Source organism: Parus major, chromosome 15, assembly GCF_001522545.3.
Source record: "Parus major isolate Abel chromosome 15, Parus_major1.1, whole genome shotgun sequence".
Classification (NCBI taxonomy): Eukaryota; Metazoa; Chordata; class Aves; order Passeriformes; family Paridae; genus Parus; species Parus major.
In genome coordinates, this window is record NC_031784.1 from 13,579,596 (window position 1) to 13,597,890 (window position 18,295).

Genomic DNA, 18,295 nt, shown 5'->3' on the forward strand with positions numbered 1-18,295 from the left:
GGGAAGGGAAGGGAAGGGAAGGGAAGGGAAGGGAGCTTGGCAGCTTTGCTATTTTTGGCAGGGATCTGATATTTGCCGGGAAGATGGAAGAACTTATTTTCATAGAAGCATCTTGAGGTGGGAACTTTGGAGCTACAATGGGATGAAACAGTGCAAGGTACAAGAGAAAAGGTTATATTAACATCATAGGGACCTGAAAAGATTTTACATTCATCATCTGTGGAAATCAGGGGTTGCTGATGTAACTGGGAAGGGAATAACAGGAAGAGGATTGTGCTTCACTCCAAAACATAGCAACAGGGAACTACAAAGCTCCACAGACTGGACCACAGGGCACCTTCAGATCATTAGCATGTAGAACAAAAAGGGTCAGGAAGACCCTCTGGTGTGACCCTTTGCACAGGGAGGAACACAGGAAAGGTGACAGAGGGTACAGGGCACAGAGACACACCCTCCTTGCATCCCTGCCTGGGAGGGGACACACACAGTAGTTCCAGCATATGCCACCCTTACCTGCACCAATGATCAGCACATTGGTGCTGCTCAGGTTGTAGTTGCTCAAGGAGATGCACTTTGCCATCATCTTTGTCCTTCTCTGTGTCTGAAGAGCCTGTGTCACCACCAAAAAGAAGAAGAAAAGCAATTATTTTTACTCAGCATTACTGTGGGCAGCCAGGCAGGGATGGGGACAACTGTGCAGTGTCATAAACCAACTTGGATAGGAAAGGAACAACCCCACCCTTGTACTGAACGACTCCAAACCCCTGCTCATTCAAATGCCATTCCAACATCCAGTGCACTACCCCTTACAAGGTCCAAAGGAAAAATAAATCCATCATCTTCTGCAAAGCCATGCAGCTACTCAGAGCTGGGGTGGTGGTGGGGTAATAGAAAAAGCAGGTGTGTCCTTGTGCAATTCTGTACCACAGGTGAGACAAGAATGAAGAAGCTCTGTCAGGAATTTTATCCTGAACCTGAGCAGAGCTTGTACACCTGACATCCAAAGCTGATGGACTTGTCTGATCCATCAGGGCACAGGCATGGACCTATGCCAGTGTAGCCCTGTTACACAGACCCCTTGTTCCCAGGCATTAGAGGCCAAAATCTGTTCCTGGTAGAGCAAATAGACTCAGTTTCCCCTCATCTCATCCCCAAATCAGGTAGAGTTGAAGTGCTGCTATTCAGATGACATCTATGGATCTAACCCAAGTGCTATAATGGGCCCACTGGGGCTCTGAGCCACTGGATTTGCATTAACAGTACATAAAACCATGCATCAAAATAACTTTTCATGGAAAAAAAGATTGCAGTGGCCTCAGTGGGTTTCATTCTGCATCCCATCAGGGCAGAAGAGCCCTTTCTACCCCTGCAGCAGGTAGAGCAGGTAGAGCTCCTGCTCTCTAGCAGGAGCTGATGTGTGGGCTCAAGAGGGTGCACAAGTGGACTCTGTCATCACCATGCCAAAAGGCTGGTGGAAGAGGCCTCTTTCCATGGACCAGCTAAATTAGAAGTTGCTCTGATCTTAAGGAAACATAGGACAAAAGCAGGACAAACACCTGTAAGACCTGAAAGCATGGACAGCCTAGGCCAGGTATCCAGCAGCTGCAGGGAGGCTGGGTGGGAGGGGAACCCAACACCTTTGCCTTGCTCCACTCGTACCTCCATATGAACTGTATACTCACACATCCCTCTGCCCAGAACAGAGGATCAAAGATAAGCATTTCCCCCCACCCCCATGCACATAAAGCAAAGCATGAAACCATTAGCCTTAATTTTTGGATGTCAGTGGCCCCTCACCTGCTTGCTTGCTCGGATGTATACCTTCTCCTTCTCAATCTTCACCTGAGGGTGACAGAATAGTGCTGGTTTGCAGAGCAGCAAGGGCTCCCTCTGGGCAACAGCTAAGGAACAAGGGGTGGTGGAACAGGTCACCTGTAGGAGCAGCTGAGGCCATGGCAGGGCTCATCCCAGCTCGAGGCTGTGGGATCTTTTGCCTGATATCAACCACTCACCAATGCTCAGTGTACAACCTGATTTCTACCCCAAGCTTACATATCATTCCCACCCTACTCCTGAGATCTCCCTGACTGGGCACTCCCAGGTTCCCAGGAGTTGTCTGATGCCTGTGGGTGGGTGAAAAGGAGTTTCAGGAAGGAAGGAACTGCTCTCCATTGGAGACACTAGCACATTCTTGAAAAATATTTGTTCCATGCCATATACAATGCTGCTTATCCCAATAAAAAGAAGAGGACTGGGATGGTTCAGCCAAGAGAAGAGAAGGCTCCAGGGATACCTCAGAGACCCTTTCAGTGCCTTAAGGGGCTCCAAGAGGGCAGGAGAAGGACTTTGGGCAAGGACCTGCAGTAACAGAACAAGGGGGAATGGGTTCCCACTGCCAGAGGGCAGGGTCAGATGGGGTATTGGGAAGGAATTGTTCCCTGTGAGGATGGGGAGGCCCTGGCACAGGGTGCTCAGAGAAGCTGTGGCTACTCCATCCCTGGAAGTGTTCCAGGACAGGTTGGAGTGGGCTTGGAGCAACCTGGGATAGTGGAAGGTGTCCCTGCCCATGGCAGGGGATGGAATGAGGTGGGCTGCAAGGTCCCTTCCAACCCAGAGCATCCCGCGGTTCTGTGGTTTCCTCTGCTGCAAGGACAAGGATCTCACCTGGAACCTGGGTAAACTATCCAAGCCAGGAAAGTCCTCAATGTCACCTGTGCCGATATTGAAGCAAGCTCCATGCCAGGGACAGCGGACTCTTCCTTTGGACAAAACCCCTGCAGGGAACAATGCAGAGCAGGGTTGGTGCTGCCCTGCAGCTGCCTCCCATCCTGTGGGATGGCACATGACACAGGACACATGGCAGCTGATGTGGACCTGGATAGACAACAGTGGACTTTTCTGAACATGCACACTGGACATGTTTGGGACAAGCTGGGATCCCTTATGAGCAATTCCTTTTAAAATGTCTTCGATGGCAGGGTCCTCCAGTACCTCTGGGCACAATTCCAAAGCTGTCTGCTCTAGGATATAACTTCACTCTCCAGCCAGGATGGGGCTGCCATCCCCAGAGTCTCATGGTCATCCTTACAGGTCCCACTATTACCCAGAACAAGTGGTGCCTCAAGTACTGCATCATTGATTTAGAGTATGTATGTTCCAGAGCAGACCCTGGCACAGCAAGGCACTTGCACATGCTTGGGAGGCACAGGCATGCCCAAAGCCATGTATTCTTTTCTCTAGGTCTTGGCTCAGAGGCTGCTACCTCTTCCCTCTTCAGCTTTCCCTGCTACAACACCGGGGCAGAGCATAAGCTGCCATGTGGCCATGGACTGGTCTTGAGCTTGTGTCTCTGCTTGCTGAGGCACGGCAGTGCCACATCTCATCACCAGCATGTGTGGGGTGCAGGAGCAGCCCCCCTGCACCTATGGCTGCAGCAAAGTCCGCAGAGAGATCCCTGTGTGACAGCCAGTCTGGGGAATGCACCACAGGTCTCTGAAACGGCAGTGAGCTCTCACCTCCAGGGTAGCGAGGGGCTCCTCTGCCCTGCTCAGGAAGCTGCTCACCCTAGGGGAGGGGCTGAGAGCATGGCTGCTACACACAGCACAGCAATGCTCAGAAGACACTCAGAAGGATGGTCCCCTGTCTTCCCCAGGATCCCACCTCCAGTGAAGTGCCCTCCCAACCTCAGTTTTGGTGATGCATGCCAATAAACAGCCAGGCCAGCACTGCCTGCTGCCATCACTTCAGCTTGGAGAAGAGACCTGCCTGAAGCCTGTGCTGAGGATGCATATTTTTATGTCCCAAGATGGGAAACCACTCCACCTCATCCCACTTCAGGTCAAGAAGTGATAATGAGCAACATTCTTTTTGCTACTGAAAGGATCTCAAAGAGAGTTCTCTTTCCCTTAAACTAGAAGAAGCCCAGCCCTGTGATCAGCAGTGGCAGCTGCAAACCAGAGATGGCAAAGTGCTCTGGGGTGTTTTGTGCAACTCCAGCTTGCTGTCCATGCATTCCCCAGCCAGAAAATGCCCAGGTGATGCTGAGTGTGCAGTGCAGCACTGCTGCATGCTTGGCAGCATAGTCAGGGGACTGTCCTTTGCCCTGTGATGCCCTTGGTTGCTCTCCAGGACATGATGCAGACTGACCTTTGACCAGTGGAGCCCCGTAGTGGGGACACTTGTGTCCCACGGCGTGGAACTCGCCATTATCCTTGATGAGCAGAGCCTTCCCACACCCCAGGTCCACTTCTCGCATCCTGGCAAGGAGGAACATGGAAACAGATGGCAGAGTCTCTATCTCACAGCAGATGCCACCACTCTACCCTACAATCCAGCCCCAGTCCCACCAGGCTCCCCTCCTCCTTCAGCTTGCTCACTACTGGCTTGAGGTGACTACAGATGTGGGTCATTCCTTGTCACCAAGACAGCTTTGGAGGTGGCTCTGCTGTCCCAGCCTGGGGCACATTCAAGCTGGGCCATTGAGTGGCCATCATTTATCCATCATTGTGCCAAGGGGCAGCTCAAAGCACCAGCCCAGCTGCTGGGTGAGCTGGTAGTGGGAGCAAGTGACTTTAGGAGTCCCCTGTGATGACCTCGGGGGACAGTCCAATGCAGGATAGCAGAGTTAGTCAAAGTGGTGCAGAATGGAGGGAACACAAGTAATGGAAAACCTCCACAGGAAAACCACCCCCCACAACCCTTCTGAGTTAACAGAGGCACAAAAGGAAAAAAATATTAAGCTCTGGGTGAACTTTTGGCCTTCTCACACAGCACATTATGACCTACCAATGGTCTGATAAGGATGGGCCCCATATCTACTTACCAGTAGGACCTAGAAAACAACATTTGAATTTTCCAATTACTACAGGAGCCCATATATCTCAGATCACCTCCATAAATGCTGAAAAAATAAATTTAAGTTTTAAAGGAAAAAGAGTCCGTCTAACAGGATCCATAGGACAAAGTATTATCTATTCCACTGTCAAAGTCTGTTTGTGGTTACCTGGGGAAAAATTAATGACCTTACACACATTGCAATCATAGATCATGAATAAAACATTTTAGGATATGATATCCTTAAAAGAAGTTTGGCAATTGCACAACAGGAATGTTTGGTCAGCCAGATGCACAAAAACTCCATATAATAAAATTTCTGGAAAAAATTGAAAATTAATCTATTAAAAATTTAGAACAAAAGGGCATTATATTTAGGACACATACCCCATATAAATCTCATGTTTGGCCAGTGAGGAAACCAGACATGAGCTGGCACTTAATGACTGATTATCAGTGGCTGAATACCAACATGGAAAACTCATCTCAAACGTTGCCACTCTCAGTGCCACCCCACAAGCAGCTGAACACAAATAAATGGCAGTTCTAGATGTAAAGGACATGGTCTTCATGGTTCTATTTCAGGATACTGGAGAAATCATATTCCTGGATTTTTTCATACAGCAAGATCACTTTATGCATTAATGAGGAAAAGCCAGACCTAGGGGTGGCTTGATAGTCACAAAAGGCTTTACAAATGCTAACAGAGGAGTTAAAAATTTATTCATCACTTGGGACAGTTCATTCCAATAATCCTATAAGACCTGAATGGGGTTTTGCTGAACATGGGACTTAACGTGTTCCAGAAAGGCCCACACAGACCTAAACAACCATTAGGGTTCAGTTCTGCAGCATTAAAAGATCTTGAGAAGAGATACTCTGACTGGTAAAAGGGATTACAATCTGTGACCCAAGCTCTTAAACAAGGAGAAAAAATTCAATAGCACAAATCTGTGCAAATCCAAAGACCTTTTAATCTGTTAGCCAGTATTAAGAAGGGCTGTACTCCATGAGTTGGTATTGCACAAAGACCAACAGTGCACAAATGGTGTGCACGTCTCAGAAGTCACAGGTCCAATGGATATAACTGAAGGGCCAACAAAACCTGCAAAATTACAGATAGCCATGATCCCAGATATGCTGGGCTTGCAAGAGCTGCATAAGCCCAGTGCTATACTTGGTATTCCTGCATAACGTCATACTCCGAAGTTAAAGATGTCTGGTTCACTGATGCCTCAGCCAAACACATTGATGATAAATGGAAGTACAGAGCAGTTACCAAGGGAACATCATGAACCTGTGCCATGAGAGGACCAGGCTGGATATCAGGGAAAGGTTCTTCCTCCAGGGGATGCTGGGCCACTGCCCAGGCTCCCCAGGGAATGGGCACAGCCCCGAGGCTGCCAGAGCTCCAGGACTGGTTGGATGGCGGTGCCAGGGCTGCCCAGGGTGGGACTGTTGGGGTGCCCTGTGCAGGTCTTCAAGTTGGACTGGATGATCCTTTTAAGTCCCTTCCAACTCATGATATTCTGTGATTCTATGGATGAGGCTCTGAGCAATCTTGTCTACTGGAAGGTGCCCCTGCCCATGGCAGAGGGTTGGACCAGATGGCCTTTAATAGTCCCTTCCAGCCCAAACTATTCTGATTAAGTGATTCCACGGTGTGGTACCCTGGGTCAAAGTGTGATTAGCACAGCAGGAATTGTTTACGACACTGAGCTTGGCAGTTTTTAGGCTCACTGGGCAACACATCCCTCCTTGACCAGCTAAGCCAGGCTGAGATTCAGCCCCATCCTGGCCAAAAACATCTCTTTGCTGATCATGCACCTTGTTTGCAAGCCAGAAAGAGCTACTGAGCACACCCATCTGCTGGATGAGCAGATACCACTAGCACTGAAAAGCAGTATTTTAGAAAATACTTTCTATCACTCTTGTGTTGTTCAAGAGGTGCTCCATAGCCTTCTGTCCTATCAGGGATAAACTGAGCAATACACACCTCTGCTCCATGCAGAGGTGAATTTGTCCACAGTATCTCAGGGATGTAGGAATGTTGTGCCTCCTCCATGGTGACAAACAACTCTGGCTCTGCCTGGTGCAGGCTGGCTGGGCACAGGCTCTGTGTTACAGCTTCAACACATGTTTGCCAGAGTTCCCATGCCCTGTAGACTGTGTACAGACTGGGCTCACGTTGGTAGTCATGTTACACTGGTCAGTGGCACTGTCTACAGGAGCATGAGACTTTCAACCATCCAGCATTCTCAGGAGGATGCTCATTGATCCTCTCTGCAGACTGGAGACTGCGGCGCAGAAGGCTCCAGCATTGAAGACTCCATAGCTCCACCTGCCCAAACCTTGGCCAAAGGCATTTCCTCAGCCTTGCAGAGCAGTGCCCAGGCATTGCTGAGTGACACTGATGTTGCACTGAACTGAGCAGACATTTACTCTCTGTCTGCTCACTGTCCTTCCCCAGGTCCATCAGACCTTTCTCTCAGCACACCCTGTCTCTTCTTACCTCTCAGATGCTCACTTTCCAACCAATAGTCCTGATACACTCTGTGCAATCCATGGTCTGCCTGAGACACTGAACCTCTTTCCAATGCAACTGTCAGCAGCTGCTTCCCCAGAGCAGAGTCTTCTAGCTAACCAAGGAGGAAAGTTAGAGCTGAGGAGAGAGCCCTTGTTTTGTATGGAGCTGGACAAGGAACACAGACTGCTGTTCCCTGGAGACTTCCCTTCTTCCAGCCAGAAAGCAAACAGCTTGATGTTTATCTGGAAATCCTGGTTTCTCCCACTGCAGAGAGAAAACCATCTCTACAGCTATCCCAGCACATTGCCTTTCAGGTGCCAAACACATCACTGTGGCCATAGCAAACCCCACTTGCTCAAGGAAGTAAGTCACTGGCCATGTGTGATTCCAGAATGCTATTCATGCATGCCAGGTGCCAGGGTCTCAGAAGATTGGGACAGACTTTGCATGCTCATTCCTTCTCAGACAACATCCCAACTCAATCCCAATACTTTCCTCCAGGCTACACAGACACTTGCTCCACTCTGCTTTGAAGCCATGGAGATGAGAACAGGGCTCAGCCCACCAACACTTCTGTTACACCCTCAAACCCACCTCAAGCCAGACTTTGGGCAAGTGCAAGATCTGCACCAACTGTCCAATGACAAATGCTCAACTTCCCAATTTCCTTGCCACCTTGGGTGAAAGCCACACTTCTCCCTTTGCCCTTTGCCCCGTTAATTCAGCCACCTTGCTCCTCAGAGATGTAGCTCTGCTCCCCCATGGAGTAGGACACTTGGAGCTCTTCCCTCTGCACAAGGGGAATGGAGCAGTACAAGCCCTGCTGCATTCCTCAGCTGATAAAACCTGTTCAATGGCAACCATATCTCTGTGGGAAGATACGATAAGTTAAAGAATTTACAGCTTGCCCAAGGTGCAGTGTGAGCTGAGTAAAAAACAAGACCTGGTGTCTTCAAGTCAGCACACAGTCACCTGCAAGGCTCCCATCCTGTACTCACTCCAGAGTAATTTAGAGAATGATTTACACTGCCCTGCACCTTGCTGAGCTGTTTACTCAGTTGAAAATTTGTCCTGTTGTCCCATTCCACTCCCCACCCAGGAAGCACAGCTGAATCTCAGCTCTGGCCTGCAAAGGACCTTTGCTCAAGAGCAGTGAGAGCACCACGGGGCTGTTTTCTGTCCCTCCAGTTAGCCTGCTGGGAGGCTGGCTGGGTAGAGTAGCACCAGTTTATCCTGTATCTACAGTATCTTTCTGCATCTCAGTTCTGCTGAGGCCATGCTGGTAGCAGAAAGACATAAAGGTTGGGCAGAAAGCACAGTCTGTGCTTTAGTCTGTGCTTGCAGACTCCACTAATGCAAGGCAGTAGTGTCCAAAGCCTCATGCCAACACCCTGAGCTGCTGCCATCCCCATCCTTGGGAGAATCATTTCAGAAAATCCGTCTCGGTACTAGCATGAGGGGACTCCTTTGGCTTGGCCTACTGTTCATGTGAGTTGTGGCACCCTCTCACAGAACTCCTATCTTGACCTGGACTCAGCCTGCTAGAAAACAGCTATTCTCAACCTAAAATGTCTGATGTTAGCATATCTACTGTCACACTCCTAGCATGGTGCAGCAACTGATGCACATGGGATCAGCTCCCAGACTAATGCCATTTCCTAACCCTGGCTTTAGCTCCCTGCTATGGCCACCTGCAGCCAAGTATGTTCTCACAGGCTGCAGCCAGCTCTCCCTCACCTTCCCTGCAGCCAGAACAGCTCTGCAAATTTTTTAATCTATCATACTCCCTGCTCTGCAGTCAATCTAGCTATTCACATAATCACAGGGTAGTTTGTGTTAGAAAGGACTTTAAAGACTCATTCTACCCCTTGCCATGGGCAGGGACACCTTCCTTAGATTGGGTGAGGCTGCATCTTGACCCTGGAACTGAACCCTCTCTGTGCAACCAGTACTTCCCAAGACAGTCTCCCCCTTTTTCTTTACTCCACCATCAAGGCAATTCCGATTGCTGCCTGTGCTCTGCCCTGCTCCTCTCCAGCCCTGCTGCCACTGCTCACCTGCACAGGTGGCAGCAGGTCACCCACACCTCCACATGTCAAATCTCCTTGAGGGATACATTATATTTCTCTGTCCCTCTACATCATCCACCAAAGGCACCCACATCCTTGAGCAAAAACAATCCCATAGGTGGGTTTGTCTTTGCTTGAGGTAGAATTGATCCAAACTTGCTTCCTTAAGACATTCTTCACATACACCATGGGGACTTTATCCCCTTCTACAGTACCTAGAGGTTTTGATTGGCCAGGGCCAGGTTGACTGGTGGAGCCTCTGGCGTTAACTGACAGTGTGGCCTTCACTAAATCTAGATCCCAGTGTTTGAAGGTCCCACCACCCATTAATTTCAATATTGTTTTTAACAGTGCATTGCACCATTCCATTTTCCCAGGGCCTGGTGCATGACAGGGAATAATGTACACCCACTAAATACCTTGTTCAGTGTTTATAAATCCAGTTCCTCAAAACCTTTAAGAGAGCCTAGGTGTTTATAAGGATATTTTTAAAATTAGTCCCATTGTCTGACTCAGTTCTTTCAGTGCTGCCTTGTTGCCACAGGATTTGTTTTTCAAGGGTCAAAATGGTGTCCCAGGCAGTGGTGTAAAGCATGGGCTATGTCTCCAGCCAGCCAGTCATGCCTTCTATCATTGCCAGCACATAATGCTTACCTTGGCAGCGGGTTTGTGGCAGTGTGATGCAATCTGTCTTCCAAGCCTTACACTGACCACCACCCCCCAGACCACAGGAGCTTTACCCACTTGACCTTCTTGATCACAGCACACTTCTCACAACCGTGGATTACCCAGGAGATAGTGTCCATGGTTAAGTCCACCACTTAATCATGAGGCCGTGTTGCATCTCTTCTTTGATGGCCTGAGGTATTATGGGCCCACTGAGCCAGAAATAATTTATTCTTATGATGCTAGCCCAAATCTACCTGAGACACTTTCATCTCAGCAGCTCAATCCACCTGCCCATTGTTGCGACACTCTTCAGTGCCTGACTCTTACAGACATGTGCATCCACAGGATGGACTTTGACAGCCAACTCTTCTGCCCAGGCACCAATGTTTCACCACAATTCAGCAGCCCAGATGGGTTTCTCTCTGTGCTGCTAGCTGGTCTTTTTCCATCATTCCAGCCACCCCCACAGAGCATTTTCTACCATCCACGAGTCATTGTAGAGGTAGAGTGTTGGTCATTTCTCTCACTCAGCAGTATCTAAAGCCAGCTGGAAAGTTGTCAACTCTGCAACCTGATTTGATTCACCTTGTCCCTCAAAACCTCCTGCCACGCACCATGTAGGACCCCATACAGAAACTTTCCATTTTTAATGCATCCCTGCAATAAGGCAAGAACTGTCAGTGAAGAGAGCACATTGCATTTTCAGGCAGCTGATTATATGGGTGGGGCCTTCTCAGCACCTGTCACCTTCTCCTCCTCCTCTTCTGATGACAGTCTGTAATTTTCACCGTAGGGACAGTTTGTGATGATTTCCAAGATCCCAGGGCAATTGGGGTTTCCTGTCCAAGCTTTCTGTGTGATCAGAGCAATCCACTTACTCCGGGTAACGTCAGTGGCATGATGTATGGCAGAGACTTTCTCTGTGAACACCCAGCCCTGCACTGATAGTTGGGGTGCCAGAAGGAGCTGTGCTTCAGTGCTAATCACTTCTGAAGCAGATCAAACCTCTTAACAAACTCTTTTTCATTTGGAGTGTAACAGGTCTCAGATCCTCTGTATACCTGACACCAGAACCCCAGGGATTGTCCCCGAGTCTCCCCAGGTACCTTCTGTAAGAGGCTCCAGGACCATTCTTCATGGCTTTGGTGTAGAGTACATTTTTCTCACCCTGTCCTGTCCTGACTGGCCAAAGGACTACTACATCAACATCCTCCTATTTAATTTGTTTCAAAGCTTCTTGTTCTTCTCCTACGTCACTTGATAGAGAGGGCTGACAATCTGACTGTACTCTGGAATATGCATCCTCCAAAAACACACAGCTCCTAGGATAGCCTGTGTCTCCTTGTTGGCTGGTGGGGAAAAATCTGGTGGGTTTTGGCCACATCCACTGGAATATGACATGTGTGAGAATACCTTTCCCTCATGCTTGTCAAGAGCCACCTCCAAAGGTAAGAGTTTCCATCCTCTTCCCAATTCTCCTGTGCCTTGGTTTGAAAAACAGATGTCTGCTAAGGAAGTCAGGAGCCTCTGTTGAAATGGAACACTGTTACTTCCCCCTTCCCCCTTCCTCTGAATTATTATATCTTTGAAATTAAGGGGCTTTCAGGCAATGGTATGGGAAAAGGAATAGCAGTTCTTTACTAGTATGTAGAGCAAGACAAACAAACAACAACAGCATTAACAATGAACAGAAGCACAGACCCATCCCAGCCTTCTCTCGGCCACCGGCACTTTCCCCTTTGGTGCAGTTCCGGCAGGGGTGCTGCTGGAACTAGAGAAAAGCTATTTAAACTCTTTCCATACAGATGGGACCTTCTGAGATGTCAATGGAACCAGCACTTCTACCCCAGTAAAGAGGCATCTTTGAAGCACAGCGACTGGGACAGGCACACTTTAGACTTCAGAAAATTAAATCAGGGCAGTGAATGTGCCCAGCTGAAGAGTGTTCTCATTTGCAAAAGATCTGGAAAGCTGCATCCTTAGTGAAAGAGCAAATTGATGACCTCAGCTGGAAGAGCCAGGCACTGCAGACAGGATGGAGCACGTGTCCTGCCTCATCAGCTCCATCCATGCGCTTCTCCTGCTGTTTTGTAAAATCACTAAGGCTACAAATATATAAAAGAAATGTCTAGGTTGGTTAATGCAAGTTGAGTGGAGCCTCCTGAGAAATTCTGCTATAGAACATCACCTCCTTCTGAGCCAAGTCCCAGTGCAGATCATGCAGAGAACAGCAGACCTTCTGGTAAGAACATTTGTCACTTGCCCATGCTGTATTTTTTTAAGATAAAAAAAAGCTTACTAAGCTAAATTATCATCTCCAACAACTCCAAAGAACAAGACAGGGCATTCAGATTAGGTTAGAAGGTCCCTCAAGTTTTATCTGCAAAAACTTTGGGCACTTACTGTCCATTCTCCAGGTCCTTCACATGGCACACAGATGCTTCTACCACGTCCTTTGGGTTGTGGTAGGGGTTGCCGGCAATTGGATGCTCCTCAAGGTGGTAGTGCCGGGTAGTCCCATTGACTTTGTAGATCAGAGGGCTGGCTTTCCCATTGGGTGACATTTCCTCCTTGTTTCTCTCCTTCTCAGGTATCACAACTTCAATTTTCACTTCAACTGCAGGAACAACCCAAAACTTTTGTTAAAATGAAGCCAGAGGTTTTGCTGCTGTTCACTGTTCTATCACTCCTTCCCTCCCTGAACTTGGAAACAGACATCAAAACAGATATTTTTTTGTTGGCTTGACTTGCAAGGCTTGGCAGTGCTTGCTTGATTTAACATCAAGCTTGACTTGACTACCTGAGCCCATTATTCCTCTGTTCTTTCTGCATTGGGCACTTTGCATTCATAAAGTACATATTCTTGAAAGCAGACATGAGTCATTGGTGCAAAGCAACATTTCAGCTACAGTTCTTGTCTTGTTTAGTGGAAAACAGCTTCAGGCAGCTCCACATGAGGCATGCCAGGGTCTCTGAGGCTCAGACAGATGTCAAAAACCTCTTTAATTGTTTGGAGGTAATGTTAACTGAAAGAGAAAGTCGACACTGCATGGTGCATAAAGCTGCTTCATTAGATGGAGACCAATTAATAAGGAACTAGAAATACACAAAATTATTTCCACATGAGATTTTGAGTCTAGAATGACTCTTCAACAATAGGTGAGAGAAGCAAGGATGGTCCATTTTTCTCATGTGCTTACCAGTGATCAGGCCTGACAATAAATCCTCCCTGTCCTGGGGACCAGAGGACCCAGGGACACGTGGGAGCAGGGACAGTGGGGAGCAAAGGCTCTCTCTTCAGCCACCCAGGTGAGGACATGCAGAAGTTACTGTGAGGGTGGTGAGGCCCTGGAACAGGTTTGCTCAGAGAGGCTGTGTCTGCCCCATGCCTGGCAGTGTCCAAGGCCAGGTTGGATGGGGCTTGGAACACCCTGGGATAGTGGAAGGTGTCCCTGCCCATGGCAGGGTGTGGAACTGGATGAGCTTTAAGACCTCCTCCAGCCCAAATCATTCTTTCATTCTGTGTTCATACAAGCTCCCTGAAGGGCAGTGCTCACCCACCCCCTCCAGGCCCACCCAGCTACACCCCCATGCTCCACCCCATGGCCGGGCTGGGCAAGCTGGTCACAGCAGTATCAGAAGCCATTGATGACCTCTCACATCACAAAATGGAAAACATCACTTTATCTCCTAGGGACTTCATCAAGCTAAAGCCATTAATATAATAATAAATGCCAGGAAGTTCTATAGCAAGCCAGGGGAAAGTGCTGCAGACTGGTGAAGTGTCTCAAGTACACGGGAAATCATTGAGCTTTCCTTATCTTATAAATGTCATGAAAATCTGTGGAGAAGATAAAGTTCACAAACTAAACAGTTTAAGGAAAGGCAGAGGAAGGGTAAAAACAAGTCCTTCAGCAAAGCTTTTGAATTACAGTGATGCTGGGTCTTCCCAGCCTCATTTGTTGACCCAAAAGTTTAATTGCAAGAATATTGAGAGAACAATGGAAGAACAAGTCAGGGAGAAGGTCATTCATTTTGGAAGGGAGAAAAGCAAGTGGCCAAAGCCATGCAGGCCCTGGAGGCAGGTGGCTGTCTCAGGGGTCCTGCATGTTTCTGCTTGTTGTGCCTGCTCAGCAAGGCAAGCATGGCTAGTGCATGGCTTTTTGTGCCAAAGTGCCAAATCCCTGTGCTCACCCTGCTCACTGTGGGCAGGATTCACCAGGGGTAGTTGACAGACAGATCCAGAAAAGTGATTTTCTGCATATAAACACTGAACCAACAGAAAACATCACATTCTGCTATGCTCTTGCAGCTGCAGGAGTTAATGCAAATGAATAGGGCCAGCACCACGCTTTAAAAATCCCACATTGCAACGAGCAGATCTGTTCCTGGAGCTCTAGAGTAGCAGCCCAGCTGCTGCAGGCACCCAGTGAAAAGGCTGCTCTCCATAAGCACTTTCCTAGAGCATTGGGAGAAGCAGACATGGATTTTCCAGGACAGAATTTGGAAATATAATGAATACACATTTATGCAGTCCCAGCGAAATACTTTTGGCCCAGGAAACAGGAGGCTGATGGCATATGATTTCACAGTCAGTCTGCAGAAAGCGTGGCTGTGCATCCTTGCAGCCAGACTGCAGAGCCAGACCATGCTGCAGAATGAGACAAAGGTTGGGCAAAGCTGATGGCTCTGAGCCCTAATGGTGAGGGGGACAAGGATATTTGTGAATTCACCCTGCAGGGAACTCACATCTCTTACTTGGCTGATGCCCCAGGACTTTGTTTTCCAGAGCACATTTGGGTCAGGTGAGCACATGGAGTGCCCACTGATTCACAGGCAAATCAACCTGCAGGGATGAAGATGACAATGTAGCTCTGAGCTTTTCCCTTCTTCCTCAGTTAGAAAAACATACACAGGAAGCAGCAGGTCTCTGGCACTCAGCCATCCCCACTTGGCACCCACCAACACTGCTGGACAAATGTCCAGAGGAAAAGAAAAAGAGTTATAAAATCTTCCTTCTCCTATTCTGGGCCCCACACTTCACTGCTTGGCTCTGTGGGGGGTTTATCCTACTTGCCACTCAGCAACTCCTTTCACCCCCATCTCCTCCTCCTTCTCGTGCCTCTCAGCCCCTCATGCGGTGTTCCTCTGGCCTGGAATCTGCATTCCTGAGGGATGATCCCTCCAGGAATCCAGGGCTAAACAGCACCTGAGCTGATCCAGCAAACTGCTTCAGTTCCCATAAGGGAAAATGACATTTAAATGAAATATTTATAAACCCAAGTTTATTTCTAAAATCTGATTGCTACAATGGGGCTGGAGCCAGTGTGTTCCAGCTCTTTGACAGTCATATCCTATAACTGCTAAAAGAGGGTCTGGACCTTAAAGCAAACTATTTGGAAAGTTTTAGGTATGTGACTACAAATCTAGACTGTAGGCAACTCCTCAGGAATATAGGCAGAGATATGGATATAAATATGGATATTGATACATAGGTATGGGCATAAAGTTATAAATATAGATGATATAGATAAAAATATAGAGATGTATATATGTATAGGTATAGATATAGATGAGAGAAAGAGACAGAAATGTGCCTGCTTGCTCTGTGCCACCAACATCACTTATACACATACATATGTGTGTGTATGTGTTTGTGCAAGTTTCATGCACATTTTTAAGATATCTCTATAGATACACACTTACATAGATGAAGAACCAGAAGGCAAGGGCTGGAAATATTTTATAAGAATATAAAAAAGCAGAGGAACCAGCTGAGCATTAGCAAGTGCTCATATCACGTATCCATTTACACCTCAGCACTGCAAAGCTCTCAGTACCCAAAAACCCTGATTCAGCTCCTCAAAGTCACAGAATCATTTAAAATACAGACTCTTGACAAGACTATAAATTTTGTCCCAATTTTTTTTCTCCCAGGTTTTCAGCCTTTAGGTCAAGCACTGCTGGGATCCTTCAAATACAATCAGGAACCATGTCCCAACACCATTTATCACAGTTGGCTCAGGTGCTGTTTTTCTCTTGTGGTCATGATGTTCTTGTTCTTTGCCTTGATGTCATTCACACAAGCAGTCAGCCCTTAATATCCCATTACATCTCCTGTAAATTTATTCCTTCTCAATCACTATTCACAGCCTTGTGGGACAAGTCAAAGCCTCTGCTTGCTCTTGGAGATACACTTTAGACATGAGGCTGGGATGATTTACATTGATCCCAAAGCAGGATGCTAGCAGGTGGCTGGCCTGCAATGCAGGGTCACAGTCATTATTTTTAAAAAAATTAGGGCAATTAGATGCCCCAATACTTCCTTATCACAGGATTAAGTTCCCATTATGGCTCAGAGCCCTTCTGGAGGCTACATTTAAATTACAGACATCAGGCCATTGAAAGGTTGTACCTCCAGGTACCCAATACTTAAAATACTAGAAACCAGGAAAATACTGAGTTAATATGGGAAGAGAGAATTGACGTGAGCCAAGAGCTGATTTGAGCCAAGTAGAGTCTGGATAAGATCAAGATGCCTGACTATAGGGGATGGAGGAGCTGAGCTGACAAGGGGAGAGCAGTGTGTCTGCCTTTCCCAGCCCCAAAACCCTGTGATGCCTCAGAATGTGCCACTTCAGGGCTGCAGGCACAGGGCAGAGGAATGCTGAGGGAAGGGAATAGTCTGGTGCTGGTTGTATGGTGCAAACAACTCTGGGAGCAGCAGAAGCCAGAAATGCATCAAGGGATGTTGCTACAGGGACCAGCAGGCACAGCCAGAAATCTCAGTTTACCCCAACAGGGTTTATTTTCCCAAAGCCAGCACAGAGTAAATCCACCACCATGTTTGGGGCTCATGGTGCCCTGCCAGAGCTGCACTCTCCAGGCATCCCCTGGGCTCGCCCACCCCACCTCAACTACAAGCCCCAACGACAGTGACTTCAGGTGGTCTCAAAGAGACTCCAAGCCATTTCTATGGACCACTTCTCCCCTCCTTCCAAGGCCAGGCTGGACAGGGCTTGGAGCAACCTGGTCTAGTGGAAGATGTCCCTGCCCACAGCAGGGGGTTGAAACTGCTTGATCTTTACAGACCCTTCCAGCCCAAACCATTCCATGATTCTATCATTCTATTAAAAATGACAGAGCCAATGACAAAACCACCATATCAAAAGTGCCTGACTCTGCTCTCCCTCTCCAGATGCTCGGTCAGCAAATTCTACAGTCCAGAACCAGGAGGTAGAACTTACCAACCAAGGCTCGGGACAAGCTCAGAGCCAAGCTCAGGTCACACAGCCAACGACACTCCCTCCAGCACCCTCCAGCAGTGTGCAGCATCCCTGGAAAGGGAGCACATTGCCTGCTAAATGCATTCTCTGTGCAAGGGTGAAGCCCACCCCCAGACACCCCATGAGCTGGGAAGCGACTGCTCTGCCCCACTATCAAACACTGACCCCAGCAGAAGAAGAAGAATCACAATTTATAGGTTTTGAAGCCACTCTCCCATACCCAGTGCAGAGACAGAGCTGCCACAGCTCACACAGAGCTACCATATGATGGTTCCTGTCACCCATTATCCCAACCTGGCTGCACTGTGGGAGTGCGTGCTGAGATACCATGCAGGCTACCAGCTGGGCAACTCATCCCCAATGCATCACACACCCAAACCAAACCCAACAAGAAAATTATGCAGAGACTGAGAACTGGGCCTTCAGAAGAGGATCCGGCATCACAGGACTGCACCACTAGAGATAACAGCAGATTACTTCACTGTTTGAACATAAGCTCTTAATTAAACACTGAAATATCCCGACAGGGATGGATGCTGCAGCAGAGCCAGACCTCATGGCTGGCCAGCAGTACAGTCAGCTACTTAGGGATCCAGGACTCCACTCCCCAGAGCTCTTCTATCACCCATCTGCCCATCAAAAGGTGATAAGTTCACAGTGCCAAGGTTATCTTGAGAATGCTCAGGGAAAATGAGGGTCTCTCTTGTAATGAAGGAAATGGAGCAGATAAGGACTTCATGTATACCTTGAAAAAGTGCCTGAATCAATTACGTTCACTTCAGACTGCATCTGAAATATTCCCTTCATTTGGAAACAGCACTGATAGAGCAAATAGCTCTATTCTGTCCCTGCTTCTTATTTGGACAAGGAATAAGTGAATTCCTATAAATAGTAAATTCTAGTACTCAGCT

General features: G+C 48.0%; 1 protein-coding gene across 6 annotated transcripts in view; it reads right to left on the reverse strand.

Annotated features, from left to right (window-relative positions):
* Positions 1-18,295, reverse strand: part of AIFM3 (apoptosis inducing factor mitochondria associated 3) — a 50,692-nt gene that overhangs the window by 20,222 nt on the left and 12,175 nt on the right. For 3 of the 6 annotated variants that reach the window (XM_015644126.1, XM_015644125.1, XM_015644122.2), the window contains exons 3-8: positions 17,346-17,435; positions 12,502-12,715; positions 4,147-4,256; positions 2,665-2,774; positions 1,798-1,842; positions 514-610 (exon numbers count right to left, since the gene is read on the reverse strand). In XM_015644126.1, coding sequence (XP_015499612.1) covers positions 514-610; positions 1,798-1,842; positions 2,665-2,774; positions 4,147-4,256; positions 12,502-12,715; positions 17,346-17,435 — 666 coding nt within the window. The remainder of the gene's footprint in view (positions 1-513; positions 611-1,797; positions 1,843-2,664; positions 2,775-4,146; positions 4,257-12,501; positions 12,716-17,345; positions 17,436-18,295) is intronic. The other 3 variants (XM_015644129.1, XM_015644128.1, XM_015644127.2) reach the window with 1 other exon arrangement.